Source organism: Pongo pygmaeus, chromosome 13, assembly GCF_028885625.2.
Source record: "Pongo pygmaeus isolate AG05252 chromosome 13, NHGRI_mPonPyg2-v2.0_pri, whole genome shotgun sequence".
Lineage (NCBI taxonomy): Eukaryota > Metazoa > Chordata > Mammalia > Primates > Hominidae > Pongo > Pongo pygmaeus.
Genome location: NC_072386.2, coordinates 67,006,902 through 67,033,625, shown reverse-complemented (window position 1 = coordinate 67,033,625; position 26,724 = coordinate 67,006,902). Strand labels below are relative to the sequence as shown.

The 26,724-nt window shown below is 34.1% G+C and overlaps 1 protein-coding gene across 5 annotated transcripts in view; it reads right to left on the bottom strand.

Moving 5' to 3' along the window:
- The window catches only part of VPS13A (vacuolar protein sorting 13 homolog A), a 249,091-nt gene that overhangs the window by 38,547 nt on the left and 183,820 nt on the right, over positions 1–26,724 (bottom strand). For 4 of the 5 annotated variants that reach the window (XR_010123324.1, XM_054500058.2, XM_054500059.2 and 1 more), the window contains exons 53-67: positions 25,258–25,387; positions 23,061–23,293; positions 19,821–19,974; positions 18,869–19,015; positions 18,280–18,361; positions 17,336–17,405; positions 16,101–16,206; positions 11,195–11,308; positions 9,897–10,042; positions 8,637–8,718; positions 7,358–7,471; positions 6,083–6,158; positions 5,832–5,995; positions 5,474–5,519; positions 5,260–5,383 (exon numbers count right to left, since the gene is read on the bottom strand). Coding sequence is in view for 4 of the 5 variants with exons in the window: in XM_054500058.2 (XP_054356033.1) it covers positions 5,260–5,383; positions 5,474–5,519; positions 5,832–5,995; positions 6,083–6,158; positions 7,358–7,471; positions 8,637–8,718; positions 9,897–10,042; positions 11,195–11,308; positions 16,101–16,206; positions 17,336–17,405; positions 18,280–18,361; positions 18,869–19,015; positions 19,821–19,974; positions 23,061–23,293; positions 25,258–25,387 (1,788 nt within the window). In the remaining variant the exon portion in view is untranslated. Of the gene's footprint in view, positions 1–5,259; positions 5,384–5,473; positions 5,520–5,831; positions 5,996–6,082; positions 6,159–7,357; positions 7,472–8,636; positions 8,719–9,896; positions 10,043–11,194; positions 11,309–13,537; positions 13,637–16,100; positions 16,207–17,335; positions 17,406–18,279; positions 18,362–18,868; positions 19,016–19,820; positions 19,975–23,060; positions 23,294–25,257; positions 25,388–26,724 lie in introns of those variants that run through there. The other variant, XM_054500061.2, reaches the window with a different exon arrangement.

The following is a 26,724-nucleotide window of genomic DNA, read 5'->3' as shown; positions in this document are numbered from 1 at the left end:
AAGAGAAATTCACTACTTTGAAACAAATAAAAGCAAAAATACAACACACCAAAACTTATAAGATGCAGCAAAGACGGTGCTCAGAGGGAAATTTATAGATGTGAATGTCTACATTAAAATAGAAGGTCTGAAATCAATAATACAACTTCACAAGTTGAGAAAGTAGAAAAAGCAAACTAAACCCAAAGCTAGCAGAAGGAAGAAAATAATAAAAATTAGAGCAGAGATAAAAGAAATAGAGAATAGAAAAAATAGAATCAATGAAACTAAAAACTGGTTCTTTGAAAAGGACAACAAAAATGACAAGCCATCACTAAACTGACAAAGAAAAAAAAAGAAGACCCAAATTATGAATAACAGGAATTAAAGAGGGAACACTACTACCAATCTTATGGAAACAAAAAATAATTATAAGGGAATACTAGGAATAAATACTAAATAAAGGAAAAATAATTTTTGAGAATACTAGTAAATATTTACTATGATCAATAAATATATATCAACAAATTAGAACATCTAGATGAATTGAACAAATTCCTATAAAAACTACTGACAATGACTCAAGAAACAGCCTAACTAGACCTTTACCAAGTAAAGAGAGTGAATGTCATTTTAAAACTCACCAGAAATAAAAGTAAGAGTCAGACGGTTTCACTGATCAATTCTCCAAATTTTTTTTTTAATTAACATCAGTGCTCCACAAAGTCTTCCAAAAATTTGAAGAGGAGGGAACACTTACTAAATCATTCTGTGAGGACAATATTATCCTGATACCCATACCAGGCAAAGACATCACAAGAAAACCACAGAACAATATCCCTTATAAATATACATGCAAAAATCCTCATCAAAATACTATCAAACCAAATCCAGTAAAATATAAAAACGATTACACATTATGTCTAAACGGGATTTATCCCAGGTATGCAATAGTAGTTTAAGATCCGACTCAATTAATGTAATATACTACATTAATAAAACTAAGGAAAAAACAATTACCAACTTAATTTAATTACACAGAAAAAAGAATTTCATAAAATCTAACATCTTTTCATGACAAAGACACAAAAACCTATAGCTAACATCACACTTAACGGTGAACATCTGAAAGCTTTCCCCCTAAGATTAGAAGCAATATAGGCATGTCTATTCTCTCAGCACTTCTACTTCACATTGTACTAGAGGTTCCAGCCAGGACAACTAGGCAAGAAAAAAAGCATCCAGATCAGAAAGGAAGAAGTAAAGTTACCTCAATTCTCAGATGATATACTCTTACATATAGAAAACCCAAAAGAATCCACAAAACCATTAGAGCTAATAAACAAGTTCAGTAAGATTGCAGAAACTCAAATATAAAGAAAAACAGTTGTGTTCAACACACCAGCAATAAACAATCCAACAATAAAATTAAGAAAACAATTCCATTTAAAACAGCATCAAAAATAAAATACTTAGGAATAAGTTTTTAAAAAGAAGTATAAGACTCGCACATTACAAACTATAAAACATTATTGAAAGCAATTCAAGACCTAAATAAATGGAAAGATGTTGCATTTTCACAGGTTAAAAGATAATACTGTTAAGATGGCTACACTCCCCAAATTGAACTACAGATTCAATGCCATCTGCATCAAAATCCTAGCTACCTTTTTTGTAGAAATTGACAAACTGACCCTAAAATTTTTTAGGTAACTTAATGACCATTTCTTTTTAGTCTCCTTTTCTGGGTCTTCCTCATTTCCCCAACTTCTAAGAGTTGGTGTGCCTGAAAGCCAAGTCCTTGGACCTTATTTTTCTCTTTTCAGTCTCATTCCCTTGGTGATCTCATCCAATCTCATGGTTTCAAATACCTTATTATAGGCTCACAAATCTTGAATTTTTACCTCTAGCTTGGACCTTTCTCTATACTTCAAACTCCTCTACTCAACAATGACGTGATGTCTCCATTTGGATGTCTAAGAGATATTTTAAGCTTAATATATTCAAAAGGAAATGTCTAATACCCTCTTTCCCTAAAAAGAATGACAACCTCACCCTTCCAGTGCTACACATAAAAACTTTAGAATTATTCTTCACGATTCTCTTTCTTTCATATCCTGCATCCAATTTATCAGCTATTGCCACTATCTTTAAAATACATGCAGAACATAATCTCTAGTACTGTAATAGTCGAATCACCATTGTCACTCACTTGGATTACTCCAAAAGCCTTTTAAGTGTTGTTTCTGCCCTAATCCCCTGTGGTTACGCCTCAACGCAGCAGCCAGCTCACATCATTTCTCTGGCTTGAAACCTTTCAATGGCCTCTCATCTTAAGCAAAAGCCTAAGTCCTTACAGGGGCTTGCCGAGTTCTACGTGATGTGATTCCCCGCATGTTCCCGGGTAACATCTTTTTCAACTTTCCCCGTTCCTCACTCTACTCCAGGCAAACTAGTCTTGCTGTTTCTCAAATAGGACAAGCACATTCCTGCATCAGGGCTTTTTAACTGCTGTTCCTTCTGCCTGGGACATTCTTCTCACATGGCTCACCCTTTACTTCTTTCAGGTCTCTCCTCAAATATAATCTCCTGAGTTAAGCATCCCTGATCACTGAATATGGAAAATAGCAACCCTCCTCCCTACCATTTTGCATCTCCTTACCTCCTTTAATCTGCTTTATTTTTCTTCATGGCATTTTTCACCATTTAGCATATCATATATTTATCAGTTACTTATTTTTGTCTATTACTCTCCCACTAGAATGTAAGCTGTATGAACACAGGGCCATTGCCAATTGTGTTCACTGCTGGTCCCTCAAGTGATTAGAGAAGTGTCTAGATCATAGACAATGCTCCCTAAAATGTGCTGAATCATTATTTACGTTTGTATTAGGTAGCATGTTAACTGTATTCAGATAATCTATTTACTTACTTTTATTTTGTCTTCCTGACCTATCAATTATTGAGAAAAATATTAAGTTCTTCCACCATTGTTGTACATTTGAAAAGTTCTTACAGTTTTGTCAAGTTGTGCTTTTAAAAATTAAGGCTATTTTATGAACTGAGTAGAAGTTTGAAATTGTTACTATCTTCCTACTTAGTTCTTTTTATCATTACCTAATTACCTTATTTATCCCAAATAATGCTTTTATTGCCTTAATGTCTGTTTCATCTAATATTAGTAAATACATCCTCTTTACAAATATGACAATATTTAATGCCAATCATTCTCTCCCCAAACTGCATTTTATTATTTTTTAATAATGTTTCCAATGTTGCTTTCACGTAGCTCAATTAGATTTATCTAATTTATATTTTTACCTTTGAATCTTGTAACCCATTCCTCCTCCTACTTTCAGTGTCTTTTTTCACAAGTACATCCTTCAATAGCTCCTAGTCTTCATTATTTTTTCTAAAAATGTTTCATTGTGCCCTCAATCCCTAAAGGTAATATAGCTGGGTACAGAATTATAAGGTTTTAGATAAATGGAAGGTAATTCTAGCAGCTTTTGAAAGAAGCCTTTATATGTTTCAAATTCCTTATGTTTCATTGACTTTTGAGCTTCTCTGATGACGACTCAACACATTATATTTATGAAACTTAAAGTTACAGGTAGAGGAGAATGATTCCTTTTTCCCCCATCTTAATTCTAAATGCCGAAACCAGAAACACCCAATTATGGTAACCAGTATGAAATACTGGCTTAAGAGGAATAGCTCATATGATGACAATACATATCCCTATAGAGCAGAAAGCAAGAGAAAACACAAAGGAAAAAGATTAGGAAGACAGCCACCCACCTAACTTTCTAAGATAGGTCTCATTAACATTAATTTTATCTTTTGTTATATGTGTTACAAATTTCTAGGACAGAGGTAACAATAAAGAAACTACTAAATTTCAGCCTTACACTAAATTTAATTTGGAGGAAAAAAGAATGTGTATTAAAATTACCTGCATAAAGGAAGAGAAAGGGAATGCATATACACTAGTACCCACTTATCCACAGTTCTGCTTTCTGCAGTGTCAGTTATCCATGGTCAACTGTGGTCCAAAAATATTAAATGGAAAATTCCAGAAATAAACAATCCCTACATTTTAAATTGCATGCCATTCTGAGTAGCATGATAAAATTTCTTGCCACCCTGATTTGTCCTTCCTGGGATATGAATCATCCCTCTGTCCAGCATATCCATGCTTTATACATCACCAGTCCATTAGTGACATAGTAGCTGTCTCAGTTATCAGACTGACTATTGCAGTATTACAGTGCTTGTGCCCAAGTAACGTTTATTTTACTTTCATTACAGTATATTGTTATAATTGTCTTATTTTATTATTATTGTTAATCTCTTACTGAGCCTAATTTAAAATTAAACTTCATCATGGATATGTATGTATAGGAGAAAACACAGTAAATATAGGGCTCAGTACTGTCCAAGGTTTCAGGCATCCACTGCAGATCCCTGCAGATCAAGAGGGACTACTATAACAACTTATAACAAAATAAGATAATAAAGGAAGGGTGAAGACAAACTGAGTTTGAACCAAGAAATACAAAATACCATTCTTCATTTCATAAAAAGGATACAGATTATATTTGCTAATTTTATAATTGATATATAGCATTAATGTATTTAAACTAAGATAACTGAAAAGCTTGCTTAACTTGCCAAACTGCTCCTGCAAGCCTGCTAGGAATGAATGAAAAATAAAGGGGAACTCCATAAAGTTGAAACAATGCAATGGCAGCAACTTAAAAAATATCAAAACGAATTAGGAAGACCATATGCAACCTGCCATATTGTAGTGCTGGTAACTGCTGTGGTTTGAATGTGTCCCCCCCCGCAAGAGCATGTGTTGGAAACTTTATCTCCAGCCAGGAGGTGGGTGGGGCCTAATTAGAGGTAATTAGGCCATGAGGATGTGCCCCCATGAATGCATTAATACTGTTGCTGTGGGAGTGGGTTCCTTATAAAAGGGTGACTTTGGTTCCCTTTTTTCTTCTCTTGCCCTCTTTTTGTCCTTCTGCCATGGGATGACACAGCAAAAAGGCCCTAGCCAGATGTGGTCTCTCAATCTTGGACTTCTTAACTTTCAGAACCGTGAGACAATAAATTTCTGTTCATTATAAATTACCCAGTCTGTGGTATTATGTGGTATGTTATAGCAGCACAAAACAAAGACAATAACTAAATGCCTGAAGCCAAAAAGCAGATAAATTCCATTTCTCATGGCTTAAGCATTTTAACTCATATCTTACACTAAAGAGGATTTACCTTTTTATTCCCTGAAATGTACTGCTAGCCATGTCTATGATGCCTCCAGTTGGCCTTGCTACCGCTCCTACTAAACCTTTCCCAACACCTTTAAAGAAACCAGCTGCTCCTCCTTTTTGAGCTCCTGGAAAGAAAAAAGAGTTTTTGACAATTGCATCCAAGAATGAAAACAGAATCAACTTAGAAAGACTTGAAAAGGAACTACTATACTTGCCTTTGATTGGTTTTGTAACAATTCCTGTTATGCCACTAACAAATCCCTAGAAGGAAAACACAACTGAAAATTTACAATACTTTTTTATGATGCCTAGAAGAACCAAGTTTGGATTATGCAAAAAATACAGAGTTCTGCTTTTTATATATCATAAGAATTAACAGATCTCCTAAGTATTTTATTTAAACAGAATGTTTTTAGAGGCTACTGACATGTTTTATATGCCACCATCCACTGCTCTTAAAATATCCAAATAATAATTTAAGGAGTGAGAATCATGTCTATTTCCTTATTCACAAATGTAGGTTTGCTTAAAAGATATTTCCCAAAATCTTCACAACCCTGTGAAATTTCTTACAGAAACTAAGCCTTTTCCTCCACGAGTGATGCCTTCTCTAAAACCAGCTGGTTGCTTATTCATGGCTTCTCTTCTCTTCTGTTGGTAGTCTTCATCCATGGTCATAGCTGCTACCCCTTTAGCCATAGCACCGGTGATTTTGGAGGCAGCACCAGCCAATCCACCTGACAGAAATTATTTTATCTTTAGTAAAAGTAATGATGCCATTACTTTCTAGCACAAAAATATTTGGCAGATATTCTGTTTCTTACCAACAGCTCCACCAACTAGTGCCTTAAGTCCTAGTGCCATTCCCTCCACAAACTCTTCAGGACCCTGGATGGCTCCCTAAAGGGCCAAATAGTAAATAAATGAGTGAGTGAGTTATATTCACTTTTAAAGATGAGCTTACGGATATATACGAGGAAAGAGGTAGTTAACAAAAATGGATAATGTTGTCCCAGAGGAAGTAATATCAGCAAAAAGTTTCACATTAAAAGAATTCCTAGGGATATTTCTGGACACTGAAAGTGTGAAGGATATAACATTAGATGCTGACCCTTAGGAAGGAGTACGACAACTCACCAAAGTACAGAAAGATGCTTGGTCCATATTGTAAGTTTATGAGGAAAATGCAAGCACAGTTCAAACTACTCTTGATAAGTCTTTAACAAAAATTTCAAATAAATAAAACACTTTAAAATTCTTAATGCTTTTAATGTTTTTAATTACAATGTGCAAAGTTAATATTAATTTTACTTTTTTTATTTCCCTATACATTTATAAGTGAAAGTAGGAGTCTTTTTGGGAAAAAATTTTAAAGGACATAGAACAATCATAATTTTTCCCATTGATTTTTTTTTCTTTTTATTATTATTATTATTATTATTATACTTTAGGCTCTATGGTACATGTGCGCAACATGCAGGTAAGTTACATATGTATACATGTGCCATGCTGGTGTGCTGCCCCCACCAACTCGTCATCTAGCATTAGGTATATCTCCCAATGCTATCCCTTCCCCCTCCCCCAACCCCACAACAGTCCCCAGAGTGTGATGTTCCCCTTCCTGTGTCCATGTGTTCTCATTGTTCAATTCCCACCTATGAGTGAGAATATGCGGTGTTTAGTTTTTTGTTCTTGGGATAGTTTACTGAGAATGATGATTTCCAATTTCATCCATGTCCCTACAAAGGACGTGAACTCATCATTTTTTGCTTGGCCAGGTGTCAGTTTGCATGATTATTTTTATAGTTCCACACTACTGTGCAAAGCAAGACGTGGTGATCTTCTTTCTACTTTATTCACCTTTTATATTCCAAGAGAACACTTACAATTCAGCGTAGCTTAACAAAGTCTTAAGTTTAAATTTTGAGGAAAAAGGTAAAAATGTCCCCCAAAACCTCTTACCATTGTTTGCTGCAAAATAATGTCCTTCTGTGTGTGTTCCAAAATCTGTTTGCACTTGTTAACTCAACAATAGAAATGTATTATCTATTCAAAAGTATTAGTGACATATTGCACAACCACAAAAATAACTATTTTACCTGGTAAGGTTCATAAAAAAATGCTTCCACACCTTCAGAAAATTCTCTAATTAAGCCAAACGGATTTCCCAAAACATCAAGTCCAAGAATGAGTACATACATCTGCTTAATGGCCTAAAAATAAAATATGAACATTAATCAATTCAGATAATTAGATCTATTTTTTTCTTATACATTATTTAAAACACACACCCAGTTTTCTCAGGCCAACACCTTTAATGCCAATTTCAACTCCTAAACCATCTCATTTTATTAATCACTACTCTTTTTTTTCTTTTTCTTTTTGAGACAGTCCTGCTCTGTTGCCCAGGATGGAATGTAGTGGCGCCATCTCGGCTCACTGCAACCTCTGCCTCACGGGTTCAAGCAATTCTTGTGCCTCCCCCTCCCAAGCTGGGACTACAGGCGTGCACCACCATGCCTGGCTAATTTTTGTGATTTTAGTAGAGATGGGGTTTCGCCATGTTGGCCAGGGTGGTCTCGAACTCCTGGCCTCAAGTGATCCACCAGCCTCAGCCTCCCAAAGGTTGGGATTACAGGCGTGAGCCACCATGCCAGGCCTATTGATCGCTATTCTTAGCTTTTAAAAAGTAACTTGGTATTATAGTATTAAAAATAATATGACATTATACTCATGTAAAGCTCTAGAATATTTAAAATACTTTCACTTTTACAATTATCTGTGACCGTTGTCATTACCACCACCATTTTATAGATTGGGGAAACATATAAGTCAGATGATACTCAGGGTCACATAGTGGGTATATGGCAAAAGTGGGAGAAATCCAAATCTCCTGAGTCATGCTCAGTGATCTGTCATACCATAGCTATATCAGATGCTCTCTAAGTTATATCCTAAAACACAGGAGTCTCTCTAGAAGTGGAAAAACATCTGTTAAAAAAATATATCTGGCTGACTTAACAACTAGTTACACTAAAAATATCCCATGTTCATCAGTTAGTTACTAATAGTTTCCTTGAACCCATTTTTTAATTAAGTGTGATAAATTAGTTAATATTTTATTTAAAGATTTATTTATTTCCAGTCCTTGCTGATCCACAAAAAATTTCCCTCAGTGGCTAAAAAATATAAGGACAAAAAATTCAAATAGTGATTGAGCTTAATTTCTTTTTATAATTCTGAGGAAAATACCCATGCTTTAATAATTTGAAAATGGCTATTTAGTTCCTCAATAATTCTACATTATGTATGTATAGACACAAAAGGTTTTACTAGTCTGTATCACTCTGTCCCTCTGTAATATAATCTTAGACAAACCTGTTTTGAATAGTGTCTTATGACTTCAGACTGTAGGTCGGATGTTGTATGGAACTGATAGTTGAGTTCAAAAAATGCAAGCCTGAAAAAAGCGTAAAAATATATTGTCCGTACATGTGTATGAAGAAAGTATTTTTAATATTAATGAGTGGCTTTATTTTCTTTAGAATCTTTTCTCCAAACCTTTCCTTCTAATAATTTTCCCATGCCAATCAGGAAATTTACCTTTTACATACATTTCTGCATATTCTAATCAAAGAACCTTCTAAGAATCTGATAAAAGACATGGATCTTATCTTCAGACAAGTCACCAGTACACATAAATTTTCATGTAATTTAGAGAATTCTGAGATCCTGTGAATCCCATTCATGTACCACTAGAACTTTATTTCCCAATTCTGTCCTATCGTGGCCCACATAGAAAATGTGTGACACACTGATAAAGAGGTTGCTCATGAATGGCCAGGTTCAGCTGCAGCAGGTTTTGCCTGCTTACTTATAACCCCATTCACAGAATACATATTAAGATTAGCTTACTTCTAACCCATCCATAGCATATACCTGATACAGTAACTGAAAAGCTCTATGCTTCTTGTTGCTAAGTAGAATACTATTTCTGCTAACATCATACCTGTGTACTTTTATTTGACACTTACCTAACTTTAGGTTCAGTGTTACCTCGTGTTGGACTTATTAATTCTTACGACTGTCTTAATAATCAATTCTAGATGCTACTTGAAAGGGTTATTCTCTTCTAAGTCTCAACTCAGACACTGAATCTCTTTGGTCAGATACTCTATGAGCTTCATTATGACTCATATTAAAATATAAATTTCTGATTACAACACTTAAAGTTGATCCTTTCATTTCCCCTATTATCGCATTCATTCTGTTCTAGCTGCATATGCTTTGAAGAGTCTTATTCCTATTAGCTTCAAAGCCATACATTTCAGGCACCATATCTTTGGGCATACACATCCTATCCTTCCCTAAGCCAGAAAGATCTTTTAAAATGTAAAACTTGCACGGCCTATGACTCTTTTTCTTAAGGAAATTGTTTAATAATTCTGTAATTTAGTAATTAGGGATTAGCAAATCATACGTTTGGTGTTATTCAGATTGCACTTCACTTGAATGCAAAAACCTCATTTTGCCTATGATCTGCAACATACTTCACACACTTTTTCATTTACGAAATTTTTAGGTACATATAAAATAGAAATATTTTCATCAATTTACAGATTTGAATATTAAACATACTTAAAAACTACATCTTGTACATCTGTCAGTGTAGCACCAATACTCTTCAGCAGAAGATTTAAAGAATGAACTGGAATCAATCCTCCATTTTGTTTTGAATCTTTAGCTTCTTCTCTGCCGGAACTCAGTGAAACACTTAAATGTAACTAAAAAGATAAAGAGATAAGTATTTAAAAGTATTTTTTTCATATTGACAATTTTAACTCTTAAAAATCAGTTTAATTTTAAATTCACTACACCATAAATAAAATTTCAAAGTTATCTGGATTATGTTAAAATTACTAAGTAGAAATATGAAGAAATTTAAAATCTAACATAGCTCTATTTAAATCTTCAATTCAACAATTTAAGATTACATGATATTTAACCCTATCCCATTCTTTTGGCAAACCTAAGAAAATATTAATTTTTATATATTTGTTAATAACATTAAAAATCTAAAAGTTGAAGCTGTTGAAAATGACTCAAATACATATGGTCCCCAACTTATATGACTTATGTTTCACTTATGATTTTTCAACTTTACAATGCTGTAAAAGCAATACACCTTCAGTGGAAACTGTACTTTGAATTTTGATTCAAAACTCTTTATAATAACTTTATTAGAAAATAAGCTTTGTGTTAGATGATTTTGCCTAGTTGTTTTGAGCATGTTTAAGACAGGCTAGGCTAAGCTTTAATGTTCAGTAGGTTAGGTGTATTAAATGCATTTCTGACTTACAAGATTTTCAACTCATGATGGCTTTACTGAGATGTAACTCTGTCATAAGTTGAAAGGTATTTGTATCTCCAAAAGTATATGTTTCAATTATTTCAGAAGTTAATAGCCAGTTAAAAAACACTTTTGTATTGTATTGCATATATACTCTACATATATGGTTGTTTAATAATTTTCTTCAATTATTGTATAATTAGCTTACAGGAATTTTGCATTAAAAACTAACTTAGATTTGATACCATTCAGTCTTCAGTTCTTAAGGCTACTTTATAAATTACTCTAAAACTAATACACAAATCATCATATGCAAAATTTTGAAAATTGTCACCTAACAGCTTAACAGAAAATCAAGGTAAAATAATGTTAGGTCAAATTATAAACATAAATACATGCTATAGGTGGCTCCACATGACAAAAAATTATTTAAAAATAAATAAAAATGTAAAAGGGTAATTCCTTTGTTACTTAGTTTAATTGTATATTTACAGATTTTATATATTACTGAAGAACACAATATAAATGCTACATCAATTTGCTATTACCTAGATTATCAAGGACAATAAAAATGACTTTCTCCTACCTTGATAGGAGATATATGAAAATATTCATAGAGGCTGACTTGTGATTGATCTACTAATGAGGCTGTTTTATATTCTTCTTTGAAAGCTTCTATATCTTTATGAAAAAGCTCAACCTATAAAAGGAACACAAAATATTAAAACTAAAGGGACCTACCTGCATGAGATATTTAAGCAAATAGAAGACACACTGCCAAAACTCTTCTATAAGATCCAGACTCAACATGGCTTATGATTGCCTCAGAAGAGAAAGTAACATCTCTATCTATAGGACAGTTCTGTCTGCCACTGACAAACTAACAAGCATTATCTTCTATATTTCTATCCAAACCATTAAGAGACACTAAGCTTTTCTCCATGTGACTATAAATCTTATCCCAAAATGACATTAATCCATACCATCAACACTCTCTTGGGTATATTTGTTTCTTTAAACATAATCATACAGTCAACTTGTATTTTGTAGTCTACTTGTAATTGCTTTAATGCAACCTACACAGATCAGTAATATAATAAAATAAAGAAGGTGTTGAAAACAATTTTGTATTAATTGATTAGTGGTTTCATTCTTGATATTCATCAATACTTCTCCTTTAAATGCTCAGATGGAAGTAACTTCTATGTGTTGAAAAATAAGCCCCAAGATTCACATTTTAACATATTCATAAAAACATAAAAAATGATAGCCTTATAAAAAGTATATTCGGAAATCAATTTCTGAGATGACAGTGGGAAGCTCTTCAAACCAGCACCCCAGCTAAACTGATAAAATTTAAACAACAACAACAACAAATTTAAGGCCTCTAGGAAGGGTTTTAAGGTCATAAGCAAATGAAGAAAGATCTATTTAAGAAAATCTGAAGAATTTGGTAAGAAAAGTGAATCCATGGTGTTTTAACAAAGGCCATTCCCTCTGTCCCCTCTCCCAGACTAATGAGCCAGAATTCTACTCTAGACTAGTATACCCAAGAACACAGAGCTCCTTCTTGGCCCAGTCCTCAATTGGAGGACTTCCTTCCTGGGAAGAACAGGACGTCAGCATTTCTGATCCTGTTCCCAGCTACCTGCTGCTGAGGTTAAGTTATGGTTGAGTGCAATTGTGAGGTGGGGGCTTCCTTTATGGCTTTTTTTTTTTTTTTTTTTGAGATGGAGTCTCGCTCTGGTCACCCAGGCTGGAGTGCAGTGGCGCGATCTCGGCTCACTGCAACTTGTGCCTCCTGGGTTCAAGCGATTCTCCTGCCTCAGCCTCCTGAGTAGCTGGGATTACAGGCACCTGCCAACACACCTGGCTAATTTTTGTATTTTTAGTAGAGATGGGGTTTCACTATGTTGCCAGGGTAGTCTCGAATTCCTGACCTCAAGTGATCTACCCGCCTTGGCCTCCCAAAGTGCTGGGATTACAGGCGTTAGCCACCGTACTTGGCAGGGCTTCCTTTCTCTGTCCAGCCTCTGTGCATGGTAAAAAAGCTCTGCCTTGGGTACAGTACCACTGAGAATACTAGAGTTCTGATCACTCTTGCCCAGGCCTGTAATGTGGTGGTTCCATGCCAGCAAAGGCAAGCTGAGATCATCTCAGGCCACTGCTCCTCTTACCCCACCACACACAGCGCTCAGCTCCTAAACTGGGGTGTTACTCAAATAGAAGGGTGTCACAACTGTCCCCACCGCCAGTTTCAGAGGCCTGGTTTAGGGATTTTTGCTGATGGGGAAAGTAGGTTTTAAAACAGATAACTATTAATCTCTTCCCAAAGGAACTAATTTCACTTATAACATACAGTGCAGTTTGAGCCTAAGGGCTCTCAGAAACAGCAGATGTGGTGAAAGACAACTAAAAGGAAAGTCATTGATTTATACAAGATACTGGCTAACCTGTAGACCTACTAGTTTGCAGGAGAAAATCAGAGAAAGTGACAAATAGGAGTTTTCCTGGGGTCAGAACACAAAACACAGAAACATGGTGACACCCTGTCTCTACTAAAATTACAAAAATTAGCAGGGCATTTTGGCACACGCCTGTAATCCCAGCTACTCGGGAGGGAGGCTGAAAAACGAGAATTGCACGAACCCACGAGGCGGAGGTTGTAGTGAGCTGAGATTGCTTTTGCATCATTGCACTCCAGCCTGGGAGACAGAGCGAGCCTAGGTCTCAAAAAAAAAAAAAAAAAAATTAATGTAATAAAACATATCAATAGAACAAAACCCAAAAAGTGTACAATCATTTCCATAGATGCAGAAAAAGAATGACAAAATATATAATCATGATTAAAAACACTCAACCAACTAAGAAAAGAACTTCCTCAACCTGAAAAAGGATGTCTAGGAAAAACCCAGGGTCAATATCATACTGAAAGACTGAAAATTTACCCTCTAAGATCAGACGCAAAAGAAGAATGTCTGCTCTTGGCACTTCTGTTTAATGTGTCACCAATATCTAGACACAACAACTAGGGAAGAAGAAGAAACAAAGGCATTCAGATCAGAAAGAATGAAGTAAAACTACCTCTCCTCTCAGATGACATGATCTTATGTATAAAAATCCCAAAAGAATATACGGAACAATTAGAGCTAACAATCCAGTAGGGGTGCAAAATACAAGATCAGTATAAAAAAATCCACTGTATTTTTATACAGTAGCAATGAACAATCCAAAAATGGAATTAAAAAATCAATTTTATTCATAATACTGTAAGAAGAATATAATATATAGGAATAAATTTAACGAAAAATGTGTAAAACTTATACTCTGAAAAACAACAAAACATTGTTAAAAAAATTAAAAATCTACATAAATGGATAAACATGTCATGTTCAAGGACTGAAAGACCTACTACTGTTAGGATGGCAATACTTCCCAAATTGATTTACAGATTCAATGCAGTCTCTATCAGATGTCCAGTTGACTTCTTTGAAGAACCTGACAAGTTGATTCTAAAATTCATATGAAATTTCAGAGGACTCAGAACAGTCAAACCCATCTTGAAAAAGGAGGACAAAGTAGGAAGATCATACGTCCCAATTTCAAAACTTAATACAAAACAATACCTAAGACAGTGTGCAATGCACAAGGGCAGATGCACAGATTGACGGAATAAAATCACGTGTGTTGTTAACTGATTTTCAACTAGGGTGTCAAGACCATTCAAAGAACAAATAGTCTTTTAAAGAAATGGTAATAGGACAACTGGATAGCAACATGCCAAAGAATAATTTGGATCCTTATACACCATATACAAAAATGAACTAAAAACTGATCAAAGACCTAATCATAAGAGCTAGATCTTTAAAACTCTTAAAACTAAGATATTCATGTCCTTGGATTTGGCTAAAGATTCTTAGAAATGACACCAAAAGCATGAGCAACAAAAGAAAAAATAATTTGAACTTCATTAACTTTAACTTTTGATCTTCAATAGACAACATCAAGAAAGTGAAAAAGCAACACACAGAATGAGAGAAAATATTTGAAAATTATGTATCTGATGAGACCTGTATCGAGAATATGCAAATAACTTTTACAAGAAAAAAGACAAATAACCCATTAAATAATAAGCAAAGGATCTGAATGGACATTTCTTCACAGAAGATATGCAAATTAACTAATTAACATATTAAAGGATAATCAACATATCAAAGATGCTCAACATCACTAGTCATCAGGTAATTACATGTCAAAACCACAATGACAAACTATTTCACATTCACCCATTATGACTGCTAGAATCAAAGACACATAGTAACAAGTGTTGGGGATAATATGGAAAAATCAGAGCCCTCATATGCTCTGGTAAGAATGTAAAATGGTGGAGGCACTTTACACAACTGTCTAACAGTCCCAAATGATTAAATATAAGGTTACTATGTGATTGAGCAATTCCACTCCTAATAAATTTTATTTCTTTTGGCTATATACCTAGGATTGGAATTGCTTAATCACATGGTGATTAAGTTTAAATAGTTTCATTTAAGACTTTAAAGTTTTTGTCCAATAAAAACTTGTACACAAGTATTCATTACATTATCCATAAGAGCCAAAATGTGTAAACAAACAACCCAAACGTCCATTAACAGATATATGGATAAACAAAATGTAGCCCATCTATATAATGGAATATCACTTAACCATAAAAAGGAATGAAGTAGATACATGCTACAACATAGATGAACCTTGAAAGTATTATGCTAAGTCAAAGAAGCCCTTCACAAAAGACTACACAGTGTATGATTCCATTTGTATGAAATATTCAGAATAGGCAAACCTAAAGACACAAAGTGTATCAGTGGCTGCATAGGCAGTTCCTTTTGGGGATGATGAAAATGTTCCAGAATTAGAGAGTGATGATGATTGTACAACTTTGTGAATACATTAAAAGTCATTGAACCCTATCTTTTAAATGGGTGAAATGTATGGTATGTGATCTATACCTCAACAGACTGTTACTAATTTGCTCTTTCTCCATCCATGAATCTATGAGGGCAAGTAAAAAACAGACTATAGCTGACCCACTTTATAACTATGATTTTATGGTCTTCCAGTCACCAAGATGATAACACCTTTTAATTTTCCTATCCTTTCTCTCATTAAATATCCTGGACATACCCTAAATTTCTAAATTATTAAAGTGAAAGCAAAGCCAAATTAATCCAGGAAAATAAAAGAGGAAAAAAGCGATACGAACATGACAAATTATCCTTTTTTCCCTGCTATTCACCCCAAGCCTTTCCTCCTGTTTGCTAATTTTCTATCATCAGAAAATAAGATTTCTAAAAAGGTATGTACCACAAGAGAGTAATAAAATTTATTTAATTGTATTTTTAAAATGGGACAAAGTCATTTTAATACCTTTAAAAATTTATAATAATATCTTTTCCCTAATCCTTTCCATCAAATGTTATTATTTTAAGTCTTACCTCTGTATTTTCAGTCACCTCAGCTTCTGTCATAAGGTCTGTTAAAGCATAGATAAACCCAAGATCTAACCTGAGATCCATTTCTTGAATCAATACTTTGAAATACCTATATTACAAAGTAGAAAACATTTTTTAAAAATCATCTATTAACAACTGTATTACAAAAATTAGATGAGAAAAAAGTATGAGATCAATATTAGAACTTTGAAACAGGACTATTTAGTTGACTAAATTTTAAAAAATCATGGAACATTGTTAATAACAGCAACAAAGTCAAAATATGAAAATGGCCCTAAAGAGGAACCAGATAAGTAAACTGTCATACAGAGTCATAAAACAGAATATTATATATTAGTGATAATGAATAAACTATGGCTACATACAACAAAATGAATACATTTTAATAAAAATGTTGAATGAACAAAAGCAAGTCCCAACATCTATTTCCGGCCTGAAACAATTTTCTAAAAATTAGAAAAAAATTAAAACTAAAAGGCATAATGTTTAGGTACACATGCACAATAAAACTATATTTTAAACAGCAAGGAAATAAAGATAGGTTATCTTGGTGATAAGGTAAGGGAAATTAGATAGGAGATTATTACATAGATGTCTCAGTCCATCTTCTGTTTCTTGGAATGGGTAGTGAGTGAAGACGAAAATATTATTGTTTTCCTTTTTCAAAACAATATATGATTATAGACAACCCCAAACAAAAAAAAAATACAAATACAAGAGAATAATAAAATATCCAAAATCCAGAAACAATGATTGTAAATACCTAGATGTATTTCATCCAGAGCATTCTTTTTTTTTTTTTTTGAGACAGTCATGTTCTGTCACCCAGGCTGGAGTGCAGTGGTGCCATCTCAGCTAACTGCAAGCTCCGCCTCCTGGGTTCAAGCGATTCTCGTGCCTCAGCCTCCTGAGTAGTTGGGACTCTGGGCACGTGCCACCACGCCCGGCTAATTTTTGTATTTTTAGTAGAGTTGGGGTTTCACTGTGTTGGCCAGGCTGGTCTCGAACTCCTGACCTCAAGTGATCAGCCTGTCTAGGTCTCCCAAAGTGCTGGCATTACAGGTGTGAGCCACAACATTATATTTTTTTATTTGACCTTTATAATTAATATTTTATGCTTAAATCTTTGACTTGTCTAACATTTAAAGAGTACAAACAATTCATATATTTAAATCAAACATTAAATAAATATACAAGAAATGTATTAAGACACTTACTTAATACGTGATATCTGGGAATGTCCTGCAGATCTCATGACAATACTGACATCCGTAAAGGGCTTTGGTGCTGTAAAGGTTATAAATATAATTACTCCCATGATGCTTTAAGCAAAAGGTAGACATTTTCTTCCAATATACACCACAATGGAAAATTAAATCATTTACTAAATAATAAATATCAGTTAAAATTACTGATATTGGCAAAATCTACTACAATCTTAATTTCAGACTCTAGCACTGTTTTTAAAACTATCTATAGTCACTCTGAAGATAACTAATTCTACAATTAGCGGTTTAGAAGTATGCATTAGAATCATCAGGGAAACTTTGTGAAAACAGATTCTGGGGACTTGCTCCGGACCTCTAGGTGGAAGGGCTTACGCTCTGAGCGGGTTATAAAGAGTACTCCCCCCAGGATAGTTTAGAGGTAGTGGTGTGGGGTGGAGGTGGGAAAGCAAGGGGAGAAGAAAGTTAAGTAGGGTAGTGAGGAGGGAAGAGAAAGTAGGGGGAAGAGGGATATGCAGGAAAGAAGAAAGGCAAAGGGAAAGAAAAGGGTAGAAAGGACTTGTCAGTTATTCTTATTTGGAGAACATAGGACAGTTTCTGCTGTTAGAAAACACTCTAGATTTGAACTTCCTTATTGTTCATTCAAAGGCTTTAAAGGTTTTTAAATCACAGGTTTACAGATTATCTGCTTTTTAAATTAATATTTCTAAAAATTTCAATATATGTTTCTAATTAATCTTTTCTTCAAGATTCACTCAAAATCTTATCAAAGTTAGTTGTGTACAGTACTTGCTGGTCCTTTTTCAAGCAGTTTAATTTTCCAATGATCCTATAAAAATTAAACCCAAGAATGGTTTCACTTCATATTTTTATAGTAAAGTAAATCAAATAGCTAATACACCTGCTTTTATGGAAATCTAAAAATAAAAACAAACCTGAATCCATGGTGACTGACTTTGGAGGTTTAACAGGATAAAACACAAAGGGAAATACAGCACCATGTATCTGATTTTGGATCTAAGAAAATAAAAACACATCAGTATATTAATATGTCAATTGTACAACCTGACCGGAATAACAGGATTTGAGAAACAAAAAGAATCAAAAAGTCTAGCGGTGGCCAAGCGCAGTGGCTCATGCCTGTAATCCCAGCACTTTGGGAGGCTGAGGTGGGTGGATCATCTGGGGTCAGGAGTTTGAGACCAGCCTAGCCCACATGGTGAAACCCCGTCTCTACTAAAAATACAAAAATTAGGTGGCCATGGTGGTGGGCACCTGTAATCCCAGCTACTCAGGAGGCTGAGGCAGCAGAATCACTTGAACCTAGGAGGCAGGGTTTGCAGTGAGCTGAGATTCCGCCACCGCACTCTAGCCTGGGCGACAGAGGGAGACTCTGTCTCAAAAAAAAAAGTCTAGCACAACATTGAAACTGAATACTAGATAAAGAAGACCATGGGAATAGATCTGGTTTCTTACTGCGTTCCTTTAGAATACAGTTTTGCCTCTATTTCCAGAAAGACTTACCTGTATTCTGTAAATCTGAATTCTAAATGATGATTGATGTGCAGATGTGTTATATTCCACTTTTAATGCTGGAAGATAATTTCTTCGTAGAGCTATTACATGCGGCTGCAGAATTTTCATGTTATGACCAGTAGGTGTTAGGCGAACCTGAAAAATATGTTCCCCCAAATGAAAAAATTAATTTATCTATAAATGACTAGAATTAGAAATTCATACCAAAAACTTTTTAAAACAGTAAGCTACATATTTGTATTAGTTTAGATTTAGATCTTAATATCCCATGTCCATAAAATTCACATAAGTATTCATAATTCTTACAAAGCTTCGCTGCATCACTTTTTACATAAACATACGAAAATTTACCACAATAAAAATGAATAAAGGAAAAATAAAATACTTAAAGAAAGTACACTGGAAAAATAAAACATTTTTAAGTTTCCTGCTAACCCAAAGAACAGACCATTAGCACCTAATATCTTAAAAGAAAGTTTTCCTTTTTTTTTGAGACAGAGCCTTGCTGTCAGCCAGGCTGGAGTGCAGTGGGGCCATCTCGGTTCACTGCAACCTCCACCTCCTGGGTTCAAGGCATTCTCATGCCTCAGCCTCCTGAGTAGTGGGGATTACAGGCGCCTGCCACCATGCCTGGCTAATTTTTGTATTTTTAGTACAGACACGGTTTGCCATGTTGGCCAGGCTGGTCTCGAACTCCTGACCTCAAGTAATCCGCCTGCCTCAGCCTCCCAAAGTGCTGGGATTACAGGTGTGAACCACTGCGCCCAGCCTGATTTCTTAATATAGATAAACACCTCTTTAAAACATTTTATACAAGGTATGTATAACAGGATTATTTTGTTTTATAAGGAAGCCAAACTTCCCTTAAATTTCACTAGTGATTCACCGAACTACAACAGACAAAAAATTAAAACTTCACATCAGTACTTAAAAATATTACCGGAACGTTAGTGTCCAACTCAATAACCTTATCTTCTGAAGGAGAAGATTCAGTATATTCCTTAAATTCTCTCTCTAACTTCTCAGTGTGCTTTACACTCATTGGCTTCCATCTTGCCTTCTTCTTGGGCTTTGTTTCCCAAACCACATCAGAACTTATTGAAGAAAGCAAAAATCATAGTATTTAATACTAAGTTATTAACATATTTATTTTAACTGGTTTATTACATGAATTACAATACCTTCAGTAAAATTTCAGAATAGCCTCAATTACAAGTGAGCATATTACAAATTTAAAAACATGAATTCATTCAACTACTACCTATTAAGCTACTCAGGCACTATTCTAGGTGTTAGGGCCGTTATCAGTGAATATCTCTGCCATTCTGGAGCTTCATTTTAGTGGGAGAGTGAAAATAAATAGTAAACAAAATAAATTAGTAAAATTTAATATGTAGGAGGTGAAAATGCTTTTGAAAGAAGAAAATGTAGACAAGGCAAGGGGGATCCAGAGAACTACAATATGTAAAGTGGTGGGGTCTGCAGTATTAGAGTGGTCAACGGGGGACTCATTGAGAAAGTGAGATTTTGGCAACCTTAAAAGGGCTGAGAGAATTATCCAGCAGACAAGCGGTGGAAAACATTTCAGGTAGAGAGGCCAGCTAAAGCAGGAGGCACACTTGCAGTATATGAAGAAGAGCAAGGAGGCTGGCATGTCAGGAACACATTAGGAATAGAAAATAAAGTAAGACTTATAGTGGGGGGCCAAATAATGTAAAGCATTGCAGACCACTGTAAAGACTCTGAGTTTTATTCTGAGTGAGATGAGACACCACTGATCGGTTATAAGACAACTAGCAACATAATCTGACTCACATTTCGTTAAGAATACACTCTGTGTTGAAGTGGATGGAAAGAAAAAAGAGTGGAGTCAAGATTAGAAGCAGGAAAACTTGTTAGTGTACTACAGTAAGCCAGTTGAAAAATGGTGATGGCCCTGATGAGGCTATTAACAGTGAGATACTAGAAAAGTGGTCAGATATATGTGCACTTTGAAGGTAGAACCAGCACAGATCTTCTTGATGAATAAGGTCTGGGGTGTAAGATAAAGAGAGGAATCAAAGACAATTTCAATATTTCTGGGCTGCATAACTAGAAGGAGCTATTTTTTATTAACTCTGATTGGAAAGCTGGAGTTTTGGTAGAAGGAGGAAATAAAAGGTTTAGTGTACACATATGAAGTTTAAGAAGTCTCTTAGATATCTGAATACAGATTTTGCACGCCCAGTTGGATATATGAAGTCTCAAGGTCAGATGACAGGTGTGACAGAAGACATACATAAGAGAGAAATTCTGGGCAGTATTTGAAATCATAAAACTGAAATCCACAAGAGAAAAGGACCAGGTCTAAGAGCCTCAAGGCATTTAGCCAATGTAAGCAGTTGAGAGAAGACAAGCAACCAATGAATGAGACTGGATAGGAAGAAAAACCAAGATGGTGAGGTATTCTGGAAGTCAAGTGAAAGAAACTACATCAAGGAGGGATCTGTGTTAAATGTTATTAAGTAAAGACTGGTAATTCTACACTGGATATGGCATCATGGAGGTCACTGGTAATGCTGACAAAACCAGTTTCATGGTGTGTTGAAAGCAAAACCCTGTTTGGAGTGGTTAAAGAGAAAATGGATGAAAAATAGTTGGAGAACACAGGATATGTTAAGTTCCTTTGAAACAGACAGTACATTTGAGGAGTTTGGTTATAAATGCAAAGAAAGAAATGAGCAACAGGTAGCAAGGAAAGCAGGCTCAAGAGAATTTTTTATGTTGAGAGAAGTAACACTGAAACAATTCAGTAGAGACCCAAAAGCTGTTGACTTAGGAGAGACGAAGAAGAGGACTGCTGGAACAATGTCCTCAAGTAGGTAAGAGGAAATGAAGTACAGTGCAAAAGAAGAGAAAAATCTGTTTAAACAGGAGCACATATATCTACTGTAAACTGCTGAGAGTATGTCAGTACAGCAAGTAGTATGCAAATGCCGGTAGATAGCAAGCTGTGATATTGGGGGGTGAGACAGGTCTCTGGAAGTTTGCTTTTGATGGGTTCAATTTTTTCAGTGAAGTGGAATGCAAGGTAGTAAGCTGAGAGAATGGGGATTTGAGGGGAGACAAAGTATAAAATAGTTATCTAGGATATAGAGTGTGAATGGAAGAAATCTAGTTGTACTGAAATTAAAATGCTGAAAGGCCTTAAACAACTTAAATAAAATTAAACAACTTAAATATTTAAGTTGTTTAATTTTATTTAAGCATTCTATTTGTTTATTCCTTATAGAACTTATATTCATTTAATAAATAGAAAGGTAGAGACCATGTATTATTCATCTTTGCATTAACATCACCTAGCTTAGAAGACAACATGTAATAGGTCTAAAGGTCTTAAAAATCTATGGTGTATTTGATCTATTTAAATAGTAAAAACATTTTTTGAGAATAAAAATTCTTAAGAATATAGATTTTAATATTCCTTTTAAAATGGCATTGATTCAATTCAATAAGAGGTCAGGGGCACGTATAGATTAATGTACATAGAAAACTAAATTTACATCTGTATCATATACCTTTATATATATTCAAGAATTTAATTCAAGAAAAGGATAAAAATTACATTATCTTGGTTATACAGAAGAAATATTCTCACATTAAGCACTAATATATGTAAATTAAAACTTAACTGTTTATGAAGAGGAATAATACGGACATAAGGGAGAGATAAAAGATTTAATGGTGATGTCTTATATAAGAAATGATAAATACAGTGATCACCTTATTAGATCTTACTAGATCTTAAAGTGCCAAGGTCAAATTAGAAAGTGATTGTCTTTATGTTAATCCTCCAACAGCTACAGCATATGTACCCTGAACTGTGCTAGATGGTAATGGAAAATGAATTAAGCATTTTGTATGATACGCAAAACATACTTTTGGTAAGATGAATAAATATAACTTTTTAGATAAGTGGAAGGATTAACATAATAAGGAGTTTATAAATTTGATTTCTGCCATATCTTTATTTCAAAAGGCAAAAAATTCCCTCAAGCACATTTAAAACTAGCATTACCACAATATCAATGAATAGTCAAAGCACAAAACTGAAACTAAATCATTTTAGATTTTACAATAACAATTTCTTAACAATTAGAAACTGATCATTTAAATGTATCCAAAATTTAATGCATCTAACCTTGTAATGCCTATATAGGCTACTTCTTGCTTTGTGTAATTGTTGACAAGAGAAATTCCAACATCTTGTAATGCCACTGCAATTTCTTGCTCTGCTAACTCTGCTTTCTCACTTTCATATGTTACTTTAAATACCTTTGGATCTTCAGTGAATAAAATAATGCGTTGTAAACCTTCAAAGAATGAAACTAAATAAATTGTCTTTTTCCCCAAATCTATAGGCATCATCATATCCTAGAATAAAACCACCAAAAAACAAAAACAAAAAATTAGAACTTGGTCCCAAAGAACATGAAATTTAGATTTCACATTTATAAAATGAGACTATTAATGGCACCTACTTCATGGGGTTAGTGGCAACTAAATGAATTAATATTTGTAGAATACTTGCAAATTTACATTATTGAAATCATTTGATGTTATCTGTTATAAAATTATTACTCATAAAGACAGGCCAATTGTTTACTTTTTAATTTAAACATTTTAATAAAATTGAACCTTCCCATGTAGGCTAATCTGTAACACAAAGTATTTTTTTCTGCTTTATTCTAAGACTACAGCAATGTGATATGCATTAAAATTTGTTTCAGTCTGAAATTCACATTTCCTTTCATAGCTGAATCAAACAGGATAAAAAATATCTTGTATCTCAATTGTATGTTCTACAAAGCATGTATATTCATCATGAGGCTAATTCTTCAGGAATCTCACATAAATGTGCTGATATCAGGGTTTTGAGGGTCAATGACAAGACAAACATAGCAAATTCTCATAATTAATATTCAGCCATTAATTTCTAGTTAATATTCTGATTTTCAGAAAATTTTACTATATAGTATACCTTCACGTTACAATATACAGAAATTTAAAACTGTGAGTTGTTACCATAAAATAATTATCTGGGGATACTTACGTTACTTATAATACTTTCTAAGTATATATATGTATATCACTAAAACCACATTGAGAAATCAAGAAGACTAACTTATTTCACTGAAGTCTTTCTAATATTTTACAGTGAATGCCTGATTTATCTTTATAAGCTTCAAACTATCACTATGATATAAATATGCAAAGTACTAATCAACAGATCAAATGAATAAGACTATTTTTATATCAAAGTACAATTTTTTTTCCTGAATAAATCTAGTAGTCATGCAATTTTAAAACTAAAAGTTAGGCCACTTATAGGCAATCCTCTTAAATACAATGTAAACAATACCCACAGCAGACTCCTCAACAGCAGCACTGAAAGACAATGAGAAAATACCACCTACTGATAAGCAGGAAGAAAAAATCACTAGTGGTAAGAAAAAAAAAACATCAGGAGTCAAATTAAGATGAATCTTGAAGGATTAAAAACTTTTAAAAATTTTCTGAAAGTATTTAAAATGTTACCAGAAAATATATGCGCATAACTTTATCATCATAGCTTGCCACCCAGAAATAAGTTTGTTTTAGTTCACTCAGTGGATCCTTAAATATTCCTTACAGAAGCTAAATCTACCTAGTATGATTGTCAATGCAGAGAACATATTTGTTTTCCAGGTGAATGCTGAAAGCACTTCTCTAAACACAACTTTATTCTTTATAACACAGTAGAAGCAAATGATGTAAACAAAATAAGACTACTTTTGGTTTTAAACACTTTTGGTTAAGTCAATACTTGAATACTATTTTGAACACATTTGGCAGTTTTTAAGAAGTGTGGCCACAAACAGTCCTTAAAACTAGGAAGGCTGAATTGTTTTTTGTGTTTTTTTTTTTTTTTTTTTTGAGACGGAGTCTTGCTCTGTCGCCAGGCTGGAGTGCAGTGGCGTGATCTTGGCTCACTGCAATCTCTGCCTCCCGGGTTCAAGCGATTCTTCTGCCTCAGCCTCCTTAGTAGCTAGGACTACAGGCACCCGCCACCATGCCAGGCTAATTTTTGTATTTTTAGTAGAGACAGGGTTTCACCATATTGGCCAGGCTGGTCACAAACTCCTGACCTGGTGATCTGCCTGCCTTGGTCTCCCAAAGTGAATTTTTGTATTTTTAGGAGAGACAGGGTTTCACCTTACTGGCCAGGCTGATCTCGAACTCATGGCCCACCTCAGCCTCCCAAAAGTGCTGGGATTACAGGCGTGAGCCACCGCACCCGGCCCAAATACCTTTTTTAAAAAAGGCTGCTGGGAACACCATAATAACCCAATACTTACATCCTTCTGTGTTACTTCACCATGGCTTTTTCTACATCTCCACTTCAGCATTCTAGAGCCCACCGGATCAGCCCATGTATAAAACACTGCTTTACCAGGAGGGAGGGAATCTTCTATTTCACTGAGAGAACTGACACAGTAGCAAAAATATGCGTTAAATTAAATGCAAGTCCACGAACAGATTAAAAGAACTAAAATAATACTTCATTAATTCTTAGTTCACTAACTGAGATCTGTGATAGTTCTGATTAAAACAAGGCTGAAATTCTTACCTTATACAATTAAAAAAGGGTTCACTAATGAATATTTCTCATTATTTTCCCACTTAGAAAATATATGTTCTACTTAGGAAATAAAAGTCTTCAAGTCTTTAGAACTATTTTGTCAATTTTTTAATACAAATTAATTATGGAAAATTATTCCCACTATTTTACCCTATTTATACCAATTCTAAGATAATTTAATTGGTAACTCTTTCCTAAGTATTGGTCTTACTAGAGCAAAAACAAAGTAACTAAATCATTCTTTAAAATCACTAAACATGAAATACACATCTAAGAAATTCAATTGACAAAAAGATGCTCAGAAAGAAAAAAAATTACAAAAGTTATAAACCAAACAAGTAATAAAATATACCTCTTCTGAGTAGAAGAAGGAATTAACTCTGCAGATTTAAAAGACTTCACTGCGTATCAGACATTAATGAAAACAGTATCATTCTAGACGTATCTTTGTAAGAAAATAGGGGGAAAAAAAAACCCTAACACATATCTAGGAAAATCATAGTCACTCGCAAGAAAATAAAAATGTTACTCTCACAGTTCAATGATGTTTAACGTCAAAAAACGATGGCACAATACCTACACAATTTTGAGAAAAACGTTATCACTTAAAATTTTATGTCAAATTGTCATAAATTTGTAAGAATAAGACATTTTGAACAAGCAATAGCATAACACTATCCACAAATCTTTACTAAAAAAATAACTCAGACTTTTTCCAACCAAGCTAGAGACGAACTCAGAATAACATTTTAACAACTAGGATATAGAAATATTGAAGAACCCGTGGTGAACAACTAAACCAGTTTAAGAAAGTCATTTTTTTGTTAAAACATTAAAATCAATGCAAATACCAAAACGGCCTTGAATGAAATAATACATATTTTGAAAAGCTAACCATTTTATATTAATCTGGTTGAAAAAATCCTAAATTATATTCACAAGAAAGAATTTGGAAAGAGGTTGAAGAAAAGGTAAAAAAGCATTACAATTTTTTTTGCGTAAGCTAGCAGATACTGTTTCAATCTTAAAATTGATTTTAAATGTATCAAAACCTTCAATAACAAAAAAGGAATTATCCATAACCAAAACAGAATATGTATTTTCCAAAAAATTATTAGAAGACAATATACTACAAAAAATATGGTAAGGAATTATAAATTAGTTATTACAATGATTACAAATG